The sequence below is a fragment of the Dreissena polymorpha genome, chromosome 11 (assembly GCF_020536995.1).
Source record: "Dreissena polymorpha isolate Duluth1 chromosome 11, UMN_Dpol_1.0, whole genome shotgun sequence".
NCBI classification, from domain to species: domain Eukaryota; kingdom Metazoa; phylum Mollusca; class Bivalvia; order Myida; family Dreissenidae; genus Dreissena; species Dreissena polymorpha.
In genome coordinates, this window is record NC_068365.1 from 25,225,567 (window position 1) to 25,241,241 (window position 15,675).

Consider the following 15,675-nt stretch of genomic DNA (forward strand, 5'->3'; position numbering starts at 1 on the left):
GCATTTTGACAGAATTATGGCCCCTTTTATACTTAGATAATTGAACATTTTGCTTAAATTGCCATAACTTCTTTATTTATGATCAGATTTTATAAATACTTTGACAAAACAACACTTACCTTAATACCACAATGGATTCCACACAAACAATACCCCACCCCCCCTACCCAGAATCCCTTCCCCCCCCCAACCCCCCCCCCCATTTTTTTTTTTTTTAAACATCAACTTATAAATTACCACACCCCACATTATACCCCCCTCTCACCCCCCCTACCCCCCCCCCCCCCCCCCCTACCCCCGCCCAAATATTTTTTTTTTCCTTTTTTTACTTTTGAAAGATTTTCTAATAAATTATTGAATATGAACAATTTCCATCCCATGATGGCTTACACTATACGAATAGTCGAGCGCGCTGTCCTCTGACAGCTCTTGTTTATGGAAAACTTCAAAGCCAAGGGGCCAGGATGTGCAAACTTTCGGTTTTAAAACGTTAACGTCCCCAGCCTTCTATTCCATAGTCTTAAGACTAAATCAGTTGTCTAGTTATATGTGTTCTTTTATTTTCGTTTTTTTTTTTGTTATCTTCAGCGTGAATACTTTTTCAAGAGTTTTGACTTTGAAGATTATTTTCAATAAACTGGTCAATTTTGATTTTTTAACAGCTAATGCTTAAATATTTCTTTAAGAGAACTTTTTTATGTTTTTTTATTTGAATCTGCTAGTCTTTGATTGTTGTTATTTAAAATATTACCATAGTTATTTAAAATATTACCATAGTTTCTACTCGACTCTGATTATTAAGCCTGATTCTTTGTTTTTGCTGACAAAGTCCACGAATTACACTGTGATATTTGCTTATCTTAGTTTACTTTCTTGTTTGTGTTCTTTTCGTATAAATAATAAAATAATGTTCAATTGCTAATATGACAAATGCTTCTTGAAATGCTGTATCAACCCATTTTTAGCTCACCTGAGCACAACGTGCTCATGGTGAGCTTTTGTGATCGCCTTTTGTCCGTTGTGCGTTGTCCGTTGTGCGGCGTCAACATTTGCCTTGTTAACTCTCTAGAGGCCACATTTATTGTCCAATCGTCATGAAATTTGGTCAGCAGATTGGTTTCAATGATATCTTGGATGAGTTCGAAAATGGTTACGTTTGCTTGAAAAACATGGCTGCCAAGGGGCGGGGCATTTTTCCTTATATGGCTATATATGGCTATAGTAAAATCTTATTAACACTCTAGAGGCCACATTTATTTCTGTTCTTCATAAAACTTGGTCAGAACATTCGTCCCAATAATATCTTGGACGAGTTTGAAAATGATGCCGGTTGGTTGAAAAACATGGCCGCCAGGGGGCGGGGCATTTTTCCTTATATGGCTATTGTAAAACCTTGTTAACACTCTAGAGGCCACATTTATTTTCCGATCTTCATGAAACTTGCTCAGAAGATTTGTGCCACTGATATCATGGATGAGTTCAAAAATGATAACCTTTGCTTGAAAAACATGGCTACCAAGGGGTGGGGCATTTTTCCTTATATGGCTATATATATGGCTATAGTAAAATCTTGTTAACACTCTAGAGGCCACATTTATTGTCCTATCTTCTTAAAACTTATTTAGAAGATTCATCCCAATAATATCTTGGACGAGTTCGAAAATGATGCCGGTTTGTTGAAAAACATTGCCGCCAGGGGGCGGGGCATTTTTCCTTATATGCCTATAGTAAAACCTTGTTAACACTCTAGAGGCCACATTTATTGTCCTATCTTCATGAAACTTGGTCAGAAGATTCATCCCAATAATATCTTGGACGAGTTCGAAAATGATGCCGGTTGTTTGAAAAACATGGCCGCCAGGGGGCGGGGCATTTTTCCATATATGGCTATAGTAAAACCTTGTTAACACTCTAGAGGCCACATTTATTTTCCGATCTTCATGAAACTTGCACAGAAGATTTGTCCCACTAATATCTTGGATGAGTTCAAAAATGGTAACCTTTGCTTGAAAAACATGGCTGCCAAGGGGCGGGGCATTTTTCCTTATATGGCTATAGTAAAATCTTGTTAACACTCTAGAGGTCACATTTATTGTCCTATCTTCATGAAACTTGGTCAGAAGATTAATCCCAATAATATCTTGGACGAATTTGAAAATGATGCCGGTTGGTTGAAAAACATTGCCGCCAGGGGGCGGGGCATTTTTCCTTATATGGCTATAGTAAAACCTTGTTAACACTCTAGAGGCCACATTTATTTTCCGACGCTTATGAAACTTGCTCAGAAGATTTGTCCCACTGATATCTTGGATGAGTTCAAAAATGGTAACCTTTGCTTGAAAAACATGGCTGCCAAGGGGTGGGGCATTTTTCCTTATATGGCTATAGTAAAATCTTGTTAACAATCTAGAGGCCACATTGATTGTCCTATCTTCATGAAACATGGTCAGAAGATTCATCCCTATAATATCTTGGACGAGTTTGAAAATGATGTTGGTTGGTTGAAAAACATGGCCGCCAGGGGGCGGGGCATTTTTCCTAATATGGCTATAGTAAAACCTTAACAATGTAGAGGCCACATTTATTGTCCAATCTTCATGAAATATGGTCAGAAGATTTGTCTTAATGCTATCTTGGATGAGTTCGAAAATGGTTACGTTTGCTTGAAAAACATGGCTTCCAAGAGGCGGGGCATTTTTCCTTATATGGCTATATAAGGCTATAGTAAAATCTTGTTAGCACTCTAGAGGCCACATCTATAGTCCGATCTTCATGAAACTGGGTCAGAAGATTCATACCAATAATATCTTGGACGAGTTCAAAAATGATGCCGGTTGGTTGAAAAACATGGCCACCACGGGGGCGGGGCTATTTTCCTTATATGGCTATAGTAAAACCTTGTTAACACTCTAGAGGTCACATTTATTTTCTGATCATCATGAAACTTGGTCAGAAGATTTGTCCCAATGATATCTTGGATGAGTTTGAAAATGGTTTTGGTTGCTTTAAAAACATGGCCACCAGGGGCGGGGCATTTTTCCTTATATGGCTTTATATGGCTATAGTAAAACCTTGTTAACACTCTAGAGGCCACATTTATTGTCCAATCTTCATGAAATTTAGTCAGAAGATTGGTCTTTATGATATCTTGGATGAGTTTGAAAATAATTGTTTGCTTGAAAAAAATGGCTTCCAAGGGGGGAGGGGGGGCATTTTTCCTTATATGGCTATAGTAAAATCTTGTTAACACTCTAGAGGCCACATTTACTGTCCGATCTTCATGAAACTTGGTCAGAAGATCTATCCCTATAGTATCTTGGACGAGTTCAAAAATGATGCCGGTTGGTTGAAAAACATGGCTGCCAGGAGGCGGGGCATTTTCCTTATATGGCTATAGTAAAACCTTTTTAACACTCTAGAGGCCACATTTAATTTCCGATCTTTGTGAAACTTGGTCAGAAGATTTGTCCCAATAATATCTTGTTATCTCAGGTGAGCGACTTTAGGCCTTTCAGGCCCTCTTGTTGTTATTTCAATTTCAAAATACTTATGAATTTCTCAGTAAGACCATGGTCTTTTGTATAGTAGTACATGTCTGTACAGTCGACATTGTCTTCCCTACTCCGTGTTTGTATCGTCTTATTTCCATATTGACACATAAATAATAAAACATGCAAAGTCGTTGGTCGAAGTGTTGGTTAAACTTTGTTCAGCTCAAGTTTTACATGAGGTGAGAAACTTGGTCAAATTATATTAAAAATATGTTGAACACTCCAAAAGTCATGTTTGTTCTCCATCTACATCAAACTTGCACAGAACACATGTTGTTATGGTATCTCGTCTCAGTACAAAAACGTTGGCGATTTGTTGAAAACATGTACGCCAGGGGGCCGTGGTTCTTTCCTTGTATGGCTGTAGTGAAACATTGTGAACACTTGAATTCAATTTTCTAATGGTAAAAACTGGAACCCATTGTTTGAACGGCAAGACATAGAATTCAAGTATAAGAACATTATTACCTAAAGTGAAACTTTCGAAATGTACAAAACAGCATCCAACTTTCGAAGGGTATAACATGGAATCAAACTTTATTACGACATAAAATGGAATCCAACTTTCGGACTCCATAACATAGAATCAAACTTTCGAACGGTTTAATATAAAATCCAACTTTCTAATGGTATAAAATAGAACCCAGCTTTCGAACTGTGTAACATAGAATCCCACTTCCTAACGGAATAACATACCGGTAGTCCTTCTTTCAAACGGTAAATGATGAAGATTCAAACTTTCCAACTGTTAACCCTTTGAATGCTGGGAAATTTGTCTTCTGCTAAAATGTCGTCTGCTGAATTTCTAAAATTAGCATTTTCTTCGATTTTTTTCAAAGAATACTATCAGAATAGCAAACAGTTTTGATCCTGATGAGACGCCACGTTCTTTGGCGTCTCATCTGGATCCAAACTGTTTGCAAAGGCCTTCAAAATTCGGTTCCCGCACTGAAAGGGCTAAGCATATATAATCCAAATTTATAACCGTATATGATATAGAATACAAATTTTCAACGTCATAAAATATAATCCAACTTATTCACGTCATTACATAAATTCTAAGGTCCTAACGGTATGGCATAGACTCTAGCGATCGGTATTCTATGTGAACGGAATAACATAGAATACCTCTTCCTAACAGTATAACATAAAATCCAACTTTTTAACGGAATAATTTAGAATCCATTTTCCTCTAACGATATAGATATATAACAGACAATTCCACAAATAAAGCAGTTATGTTTTTCAAATTAGTGGATATAAGTAATTTTACAATAACTTGTTAAGAGTTACAACTCTTCTTTTCAACACCCGAATTCGTCAGTTACATTTTATTTATAAAAAAAAGTCAAATCGCATTCAAGAATGACAATTCATAAAATATTATGAACAACTTTCCTTCCGCTTTTCAAATTGTTGACGCGTTCAACGTTCAATAAATTATTAATAATAAAACATTGCAATTTATTACGTGTAATGAATAAAATATGACATGGAAATAACAAGCATCCAATTGTAAAGTTCTAATCAAATAACAGTATTGCACCTGTTAGTAAATATGGACATGATATACAATTTGGTATTCAGATGAGACTAAATGTTAGTGATTTTGATCTGAGATCACGACTTATAGGAGGCAACGTCACACTGGTGTTTTGTTTGCGGTATCTATTTTTAAGTTTGACCGAGTCCCTATCTGATTCATTACTTTTCGTTTCTTCCTCGTTTAGCTTATCTTCGAAGAGTTTTGGCACAAACGTGCTCGCATAGGTCCTACTCACTCCATCAATTGAACGCTTTGGCACAGAGTGGATATCACGTGACTCATTATGATTGGTGTGGAACTGAACACGTGGGCTAACAATGTGAGTAACAGGTCGTTTCATTGGCTGGTGAGATTCTACATGTCTTGGAGAGTTTGCGCATGCGCTAGGAGGTGGGGATGTTGTTTTCCGGTCATGCAAGGAAGCGTTGTATTCAGGAATCCCGAATTGAATCCCCAGACTGCCCACTAGATACATAGCTAAAATGAGAACAAACATTTCAAAGCTACTTCCGACTACACGTTTGTTTAAAGTTTGGACATGTATTAATCATGGCTATGTGTATACAATGAATTTGTATTTTGCAAACATGTCATGAAAGCAACCCTTTAATGACAAAAAAAACTATTATAAACTAAGTAACTCAACGTAATGTATGGTTGTAAAAGATGGAAAATACGTACATTTCTTGACATCTTTGTTCTCCTTCGGTCGTTTGTTATCATAATGTTTCATCAGCCAGCCTTTCAGACCCTTCAGGACCAGTTTCTGCCCCTCGCTGTCATCCGTTATCACAAACGCACTCGTCTTTTCTTTGCAACGCAAGTGAGCCTCCTGACTCCCGTGCCGTGTCTTTTCTTCCCTCCTTGACCGCTTTTCCGCTGTATAATCCTGCTCTAGCCTGTCCGCAGCCCATTTTCTGAAAGACTCCCGAGCACTGAGAGTATGAGATGCCTCCCCGGAAGAGCGATACGTCGCCGGCATAGTCCGCTCTCTTCGGCCAAGCTTCGGCGACACTTTCGCTTGTCGGCAAATATTTATAGCGTCCTTCGTGAAGGACGGTGTCCGTGTGACAGCACCAGATTGAGATTTGCCTTTTCCTGATCTCTGGAATTTGTCGTAGAATCTGTGCGGGTACACTATTTCCATGAGTATTCTATTGGCCTCCACAGAGGCGTACTTGGCGGTGGCGTCCTTGATATCGCAGATTATACAAGAGCCCTCTGGTTTGTCCCATTGCTTGAACTTTTTACGTAAGATTAGATCCCTATCCGGTCCATTTATGTGCAGCATGTGTTGGCATTTGTTCACAGAGGGCAGTTTGACGTTATTCTCCATCAAATTTACGTCTGCCGAACTACTTTTAGTCAGAATCGATGTTGTCAATGGCTCGTGCTCGTTGTTAGTTGTGAATTCATTATTCTCATGTGAACCTATTTTAGGACCCTCTTCACTTCGATTTGAATGTTCTGAATTGACCTCGTACTGCATTGTTGGCATCGTCTGGTTTCTGCCGTTAAGTTCAAACTTTACACCTTTCTTGCTTCGACGCCCTTCGCTTGCATCATCTGAATCTACTGATGTTTGTCGATCGAACGCATATTGAACTTCCATTGGTTCTCTGTGGATTTCCTTTCTCAGATCACCGAAAGCGTCGTCATCATCAGTGTCATTTGTCTTTGCGTCGAATTCGGAATCTGTGTTTTCGCTCATCTTTTTCTCAATGGACACGGCAATGCCGACAACGTCAGAATACTGTTTGATGACCGTCGTTCTAACAATTTGTGCGGGATTTAAGCTTTCCTTTCCCGGTACGCATTGGACGGTTGAGCAGACGATCGGCTCGTGTGATTCGTCGATGTGGTCCAATGAAACCTCGTAAAAGCTTTTACGCTTCTGTTTGCTTCTAGGTTTAAAACGCCTTTTGTCTGCAAAGAGAAAGGAATCATGTATTTGACCGTGTGGTAAGTTTATTTCTGATTGTCAAAACCAGTCATTTACAACCTGTCACTACACATTCCAAGCGCTTCGTTTAAAAGATCAAGGTCGCGATTCAAGAAGCATTTTTAAGTAATTTGATGAGAAAAATCAGGTATTTTGAGGAAATGTGTCACATGCATTTACTTGTGTTTTTTTTAATAAAAGGTCAAGTTATTTGTCTAGCTCGTCTGGCGTTATCTTCGAACAAGCACATGCTCCTTGAGGTGGAAACCTAGACTTTGTTTCTTTCGGATAAGTATCATTGAGGTGTTTGATATAAGTATGGAGCTTGTCGTCATGATTGAAAATATTACAGTTTCCGACATATATAATTTCATGAAACCCGGAGCCTGGCAGCTATCGAACATTTAAGTCGGGCCACTAAAATAAAAAGCGCCCGTCCCATGGGGTACTCTAAATCCTAAGTCCGGTAAGATGAAATATATTTTAAGCACGTTGGATTGTGTGTGACAATCGATTATAATCCGATCGCTCAAATATCAAATCAGCGATTCGTAGAAGTAATTTGCGGTAATCTCGCTTTAGAATGTCAGTGGAGGTGTATCAAAGTCACCAAATCAAAGCCGCTCATTGTTTGTCAGCTGTTAATATAATGAACCATTTTTGGTTATTTTTAATATGATTCAAGATTGTATTTACAATATTTCCAGAAGGCCATTGGCCGATGTGCTGAACGACGTCAATCCGTAATTCATATGGCTTTGTTTTAAACGTTGTGGTACCACTATACGTTTTAGGCCAAACATTCGAATTTGCGCGAAATGTCTTGTTAATAGGGATAAATTGACATCGAGCAACCTTTTAATTTTTTTTAAAGATTCAAGGGCTGCAGTTTGAATAAAATGTTAAGTAAATCAAGAAATATGCCTTGTATAAAGCCATGGAGTGTGTCATATCATCTTGCATATACAATATGAACTAAAGCATATTTAGATCAGATCGCCATAGAAACTGCGTGTTTAAAGGGGCTTCCAAGCTTTGGAATCTATTAAAAATCTGAAAGATTGACACCAAGCTTTCATAGAGGCTGTAAACTATCTATTAAGTTACAGTCCGCACAGGCTAATCCGGGGCGACATTCACAACCTGACATGAATGCTTGCTAAGAGACTTCATTTAAACGAAAAATACCTATTAGCGGAACGTGTCGTCCTTGATTCGCCTGTGCGGACTGCATTAACTCTTTCAGTGATGGAACCGAATTTTGAAGGCCTTTGCAAACAGTTTGGATCCAGATGAGACGCCACAGAACGTGGCGTCTCATCAGGATCCAAACTGTTTGCTATTCTGATAGTATTCTTTGAAAAAAATCGAAGAAAATGCTAATTTTAGAAATTCTGCAGACGACATTTTAGTAGACGACAAATTTCCCAGCATGCAAAGGGTTAAGCCTATTTTTGCTAGAACGAGGCTCAGATATACGTACAAGGCACATGTACCGTTCTCCTTGGTTAAATGTGGAATGGTTTCATATAAATGAACTGATGCAGTATATATGCACGAAGTAAGTCTTTAGACATGGTTCTATGGTTAGGAAGAATATATTGGGTAGGAAGTCACTTTTTTTTCTCAAATGTAAGTGACTATGAAAAAGTAAAAATATGGCAAGGAGTCATTCCCTGATAAAGCATCGGGTGCGGAATGCTGTTGGATTCTTTTATATATATTAATATCCAAGTTATTGTTTTCATTTAAATATTGTTATAATGCTTTTACATATAATGCGATCATTTAAAATCATAAACATGTAAATGTATAATGGCTTTTAATACAAAACAATGATTTATTCAATATTTATTCGAAGATCAGCCCATATACTATCTGGACACTAGCAAGTAGATTAAATCATAAATATAAATAAATAAAATACAAGAATAATGGTATCAAGTAAAGGAAACGTGTCGGACTACAGAAACATGTATAGAATCAGCATGATACATTACGGACGATCGGATTAGTAGCAACAAACAACGAGCTTACGTTTTTATTCTAATACATGAACTTATTAATACGAAATGATCACTTACTATCTCAAACTATCCAAATGCATGTACATGTATCCTACAATTTGATATGACTTTTGAGTCCTTGCATTCGCATAGAAAAAAAAACAATTGGAATAAGTGTGCGCCGTGTACGCCTCAAATAAAATAATCCGTATCAAACGATTCAAAATAGAAAAACACCATAGAACTTCTAAGCTAGATCTAGCGTACGAAGTATATCAGAATGTGCACTCTATATTATTAAGAATAAATCCAACCGGATTTGACTTAACGTCAAATCGACAAATGGATTAACTTTATACCCATAAATACACCATAAGTACTTTACATAATAAATCCAATATTGAAAACTATAATCAGTGTTTCCAATGATTTGCTTTCTCAAACACAATATAAACTTTATTAACATTTCATTTACAGACTATTAGATACGAAATATACAAAACAGTCAATCCAATCATTTCAACTAAGTAATTTCCTCATTTCTTTGCACGCCGTAAATGAATGACTTAAGCAATAAGTAGTTAAATGTACAAAAAGAAATTACCACAAATTGTGTTTTCAATGTCAAAGGTTTGTTGAAATCTAATCCGGATAGAAGCTTTTGTGATCGTCATTTTGTCCGAGGTCAAGTTGGTCGTCTGGTTTTAAGATTCGCAGATACTGGTTAAAAATCGTAAGTTTTGTCTATGAGCCTATCAAAAGGCCATTCGGTGCTTTCAACAAAACCGTAATCGGAGACACTAAGCAAAATATAGTGCAGATATCGGTGGAGCTTGGTTTTTCAATAATTACACGTTGATATGTGGATTTGTAATTACAATAAGTTTAGTAAATATTACCTCCTTGAACGCTATTTTATTTTTCAATGTTCGATATAAAGACGTGCGCAATCTGTACAGCTTTCACAGCAGTTAAATACCATTGCACTTGTATACTTTAATTGTCAAATATACTTACTGTCCAAATGTTTAGTGTTCTTAAATTCAACTGTTCGAAAACATGCGATCCACGCTTTTAAATAGTGTCTTTAAATAAAAAATACGATCATTTTAAATGCCGTATTAATGTACTTATATTGGGGAAACATATAAAAAAAGCTAATTTTTTTTATAAAACATTAAAGTGTTTTACTTAATATAGGATCTATTTTGCATAAGTGACGCGCAGGCAAAATACATTTTATCCCACTTTTACAGCGAAATCGGTTGATTAAAGCCCCGTTTATTAAATTTCATCTATAATCAACGGCAAGGCTATAATCAATGGCACGAAATGACGTCATCAACTGCCGAACCGGGACTACTTTTTCCCACGCACCTCGTCACCTGTGTTTGCCAAGTGCATCAATAATAAAAACAATCTCAAATGTTTGTCAATCTTAATGACCTTAAAACAAAGGAAAGTAGCAAAAAAAACGTGTTTTTTTGTCATTTATTTTTATTAAAACCTCAAGTATTAGGTAAATTTAACACTATGCAAATAGGTTCTGTTGTTGTTGCTCCCCTTTGAAGAAGTCAGTGCGAGTTGCTCCCCTTTGACCGTAGAAAACAATCGTCTGGACCAAGAAATCCTGTGTTAATTTACAAGCTGTACTCGGATATGCATCCATCTGATTTTTCTTCAAAGCATCTTTTCTACCTGGCAATACGCACAAATGACACTGCATCCCGGTGATTCTTGCGTCAACAATTGGGTGTCAACAAGTTAGGTCAGATGCTGAAGGCCATGGCAAAAGACTCCGGCTTTCTCAAGCACAAGAGAATAACGAACCACTCAGTTCGCAAATTCCTGGTCCAAAAATTTCGAAATACAAATATCCACCCACTGAAACCATGGCAATAACAGGGCACAAAAATGTCCAGTCCTTAACCAATTATTCCAACATATCTGTTGAACAGCTGCAAAAGTGTTCATTCTTGCTCAGTCCAGTAAATGTAACAATCCAACAGTTCCTCTTGTACACCTTCACGCACCGAAACTATGGCCGAAATGCAGCCTAGACAACCACTGTCTACCGTCGAACAAGTTGATCTTGATGTTCGCCCCACCCAGTCACTTCACGGTTCACCAGCGTTCGAACAACTTTGCTTCACAATTCTTTGGTGCCACTTTCAACATTCAAAATGTTAATGTATATAATTAGCTTAAATCCAAGTAATCTTTGTTATTTCGTCACGAAATAACCACATATTATAACAAAGAAGCAAATAATGTGCACCTCGTGATCGACTCGATAGTTTGATATCGAAAGTGAATTGTGTGTGGTGTTAGGCTACGTTGTAAACAAATGTAGTTCCTTGTATATAACAACTTAATGTCATATTGATATCATAAAACTTAAAGATTTGCAATTCAATATGATTAAAATTGTAATTAATAACGCTCGGCACTTTGTTACAGAACGATATTCTGATTTAAAAAAATGATTATTTGATCAGCGGTTATTTTTGGAACGCGGAGTAATACACTGGCCTTGGTTACACTACAGTCATTATCAAAGTACGACAAACACTCGTGAAAACTAATTTTGTTTAAATAAAAAAAGTTTACTGAATAAAAAGTGGGATAAATAGAATAATAGGTTAGTGTTGATTATAGATCAGGTTTATCATGCTCGGCACGAAAACGAAAAAGCACTCGCCAAGGCTCGTGCTTTTTGTTTTCTAAGCCTCGCATGATAAACCTGATCTATAATCAACACTAACCTATTATTCTCTATTTATCCCACTTTTACAGCGAATTCGGTTGATTAAAGCCCCGTTGATTAAATATCATCTATAATCAACGGCAGGAATGACGTCAATATTTCGACGAAATGACATCATAAATCCATCGAAATTATCCAGTCAAACTAACTTTGTTTAAACAAAAAGGTTTACAAAATAAAAAGTGGGATAAATAGAATAATAGATTAGTGTTGATTATAGATCAGGTTTATCATGCTCGGCACGAAAACGAAAAAGCACTCGCCAAGGCTCGTGGCACTCGCCAAGGCTCGTGCTTTTTGTTTTCTAAGCCTCGCATGATAAACCTGATCTATAATCAACACTTACCTATTATTTTCTATTTATCCGACGTTAACCCCCGGAAGCATTAAAATAACCTTAAAAGCGCTTCGCGTATATAAGCTTAACACAATACAATTAATGTGTTACGAAAATAAATATAACGGTCTGATCAAGACATGCAATTAGTACAATGGTTCATCGTTTGTATCTATAAATATTATACATGTAGTTGTAATAGATGTAGTCGCAAACAAATTAAAACATCAGCACCAGTCGTCCTTATGTACAGCAATCCTGTATAATGGTGAAAAATTATGAAATGTTCATAAAATTAAAACACATACATACATTAAAGAGAACATTTTGTCTCTGGTTCGTTATTTTGTGTTTTTACGGATTAAATAAATCTGACAACGATTTAAGTAAACCGGAAGTTAGACTTACCGTCGGTCCGATCATCATCCTTACTTCTGGCCTCCGACTTCCTGTCAGTCTGACGATCTCTGTCCATGGAGAACTGTACCTGTTTTGGTTAACATATTACTTAGTTATGGACTCAAACATGCATGAGTATATGTCAATGATATGCGTGTATAACTGATACTATATTTATAGAGAGAGTACATTTGTTTGATGTTGGTTTGATAACGTCACTAGAAAGGGAGAAAAAAATGAGTGAATAAAAATATTGGTTTGTCTCCCTTTACGATAATAATATCTTGATTTTACCGAATACAAAAACTCTCTTGTTACTTTGCATTATGGATTATATTTATGTTTTAATGTTCCAAGCAAGTGTTGTTCCCTGTTTTTACAAGTTTTCTTTTCCCATTTTCTTGTTTATTACTTTGCATTACTAAAATATCATTTCCCCGGATTATTTCAGTCAAATTATACCATTGTGTTATCGATGAATATACATTCGGGACGTGTTGGGCATTTTAAATTCATTTGTTGAATTGGTCAAATAGATGCTATAAAACAACCACGAATGATATACACTAACTGACTTAATAGAATTTATAACATAAAACATACAAGAACTATTAAGACACCATGCACTTGCCTTGTCATAGGTCATTACTGTAGTCGATTTCTGTGACGTTTCCCTTATTATGTATACGCGTTTCCTACATAATTAATGGTACATTCCTACATTCCGCTTTTTTGTAAGTCAGAGATGTTCACTTCAGTAATAATGTCATAGCAATGACGTTGCTTCGTTGAAGTCGTTAAAATGACGTTACAATGATGGCTGTGTCGTCACAATACTCTTGACGTCAGGTGCAACTTCATTTCTGAATTCCTCGTTCATGTCTAACAATAGACATTAAACAAAAGTAATTATAAAACATCTTACAATATATTTCAATATAATGCATTAAACAATTTATAATAATAATAATAGTAGTAGTAGTGGTAGTGGTATTGGAAGTAGTTTGGTAGTGGTAGTTGTAGTGGTAGTAAAAGTAGTTGTTGTTGTTGTTGTAGTTGTAGCAGCAGAAGTAGCAGAAGCAGCAGTAGCAGTAGTATTAGTAAAAGTTGTAATGAGTGAAGTAGTTGTAGTTAGAAGTTATTAGTAGTATTTAGTAAGTAGTCTTTACCGAGTCCTCACCATTGTTTAAACTTATAGATCCCCATAAAAGCAGTATTTTTCGTGATGCATTATTATCTTATTTACCTATATAAACGATAATTAAAACATACGATCAGCAGATTTTCTTTACATTTGGTTTAGTCCTGTAATTATTAATCAATATCGACAATTAAAACTACAAAAGCATCATTCAATCCTAACCAAAACAATTTATCCATTCAGAAACCAATGAAACTGCGTGCATTTAAAATTCAATATTGTAATTGTCGAAATGGGAAATAAATTTGAACCGAGGTAAAGACTTCTCTATTTAAACTCATAATTTATTAACTTCCCGTCAGAACAGATTTCGCTGCATAAAGTAAATAAAATTCCCTTAATGCTCTTTCAAATGTCTGTTATCGACTGAATTATTTACATTCTTCGCGGTCGTATTAGTTTCAATCCGGGTCTCTATTCCTCGTGAGTGCTTAATTGAATGTCTCTTTAGATCCATGAAGATAATAAATATAGGGACGCAGCGAAATATGCAATTCATTGTTATCAACCGGGCTTTGAACTCCAAAGTGTAGAAGCCTGTTTGTCTTTTTCACCTTCGGTGAACATCAAGGTTACAAATCATCACTCGCTTGTGATATTTTTGTGACATAAGCGGGACACTAAAGTATACGGATTCCGCACTTAAATCAACATAGCGTAAACAGAGTGTTGTCATGCACGAGAAATTAAACGTGAATTGTGAGTGGATTAAAATGAATGCAGGCATCTGTCTGCAATATCATGTTTACAAAATGCTTTGAATAATTAAAGAAATAAAGTATAAAGAAAGAAAGAAAGAAAGAAAGAAAGAGAAGAAAGAAAGAAAGAAAGAAAGAAAAGAAAGAAAGAAAGAAAGAAAGAAAGAAAGAAAGAAAGAAAGAAAGAAAGAAAGAAAGAAAGAAAGAGAGAAAATAAATAAATAAATAAATAAATAAATAAATAAATAAATAAATAAAAATAAATAAATAAATAAATAAATAAAATAAAGAAGCAAACAAATAAATAAATAAAAGCGTTCATGTAATTGATTTGAATTGCCCAATGCATTACATTACTTTACAAGTTTTATACAAAAGGGTTGTGCTGGTCGGCTATTTTCGGTCCGCTGGCGATACTACGGCATACCGCATTTTTTACAGTTTATATTAAACATTTTTTTCACATTGAATAACGATGGCAAATCGACGGAACCACCGTTGTTGCTCGTATCCTACCATCGTTTCGTATACAGTAATCACAATTAAACAAAAATGTCACAGGTGAGTTTGATGGTTACCGTAAGTTGCAACAAATATTGTTGAAAACATATTTATATGTCTTAACCTATTTATTTTAGTTTAATGTAACCGAAACGCTTATTGGAATTCTTCCTGGTTTAACCAGTTTATGGTGTCTTTGGGGGAGATCTACAGAACGCTTTCATATTGAGGATCGAGCATTGACCTCCCGGTCGTCAGTCGACAACGCATCCACTACTTCACGACGACCTTATTGAATACTTATTAGATGTAGGCATTTCATGCAATTTTATTCGTGCACCTATGAATATACATGCTGACAGATTAGTTTAATAGCGCACACTCTATTCACAAAAAAATTATGACGATGCTATTGATATTTGTATTTGTGCCACAAACTATACTTTTGTGTACATGATTACAACTATATGTAATAAAATCCTAACAATGCATTTAACATGTTAAGAGAATTAAAAATGTTGTATCATTCTTGTTAGAAGCCGACGTTTGCTTAGTCTATTGCATACCATCCTTAAAAATATATACACATATACTTGAAAAGCGTGTATTGACATTTGTTACGTGTTAATTTATATTAAAGAAAGTAAACCCTATTTCTACAACATATCTATTGTGCACTAATTAAATAACAGTGACAGTCCTATATTTGAATCATGTAAATATAATC

General features: G+C 35.9%; 1 protein-coding gene and 1 long non-coding RNA gene across 2 annotated transcripts; one reads left to right on the forward strand and one right to left on the reverse strand.

Annotated features, from left to right (window-relative positions):
- The first annotated feature begins 301 nt into the window (after positions 1 to 301).
- On the forward strand, positions 302 to 3,684 carry LOC127851341 (uncharacterized). Its single transcript, XR_008035737.1, has 2 exons — positions 302 to 2,082; positions 2,413 to 3,684. It is a non-coding gene; the product is annotated as an uncharacterized LOC127851341 (long non-coding RNA).
- Positions 3,685 to 5,001: 1,317 nt separating this feature from the next.
- On the reverse strand, positions 5,002 to 13,348 carry LOC127851143 (uncharacterized). The gene is made up of 4 exons (XM_052384722.1): positions 13,180 to 13,348; positions 12,558 to 12,636; positions 5,779 to 7,023; positions 5,002 to 5,574 (listed from the first exon to the last, which is right to left on the reverse strand). Exons 1-4 carry the CDS (start codon positions 13,192 to 13,194, stop codon positions 5,135 to 5,137), a joined length of 1,779 nt encoding a protein of 592 aa, XP_052240682.1. The 5' UTR covers positions 13,195 to 13,348; the 3' UTR covers positions 5,002 to 5,134.
- Between the last annotated feature and the right edge of the window lie 2,327 nt (positions 13,349 to 15,675).

Excerpts from the sequence above, each read along its gene's own strand:
- LOC127851143 (XM_052384722.1), bottom strand. Across the intron at positions 7,024-12,557 it reads GGATGATGATCGGACCGACG|ACAAAAGGCGTTTTAAACCT; the intron begins GTAAGTCTAACT and ends TTCTCTTTGCAG. Across the intron at positions 5,575-5,778 it reads GAACAAAGATGTCAAGAAAT|CTATGTATCTAGTGGGCAGT; the intron begins GTACGTATTTTC and ends TTCTCATTTTAG.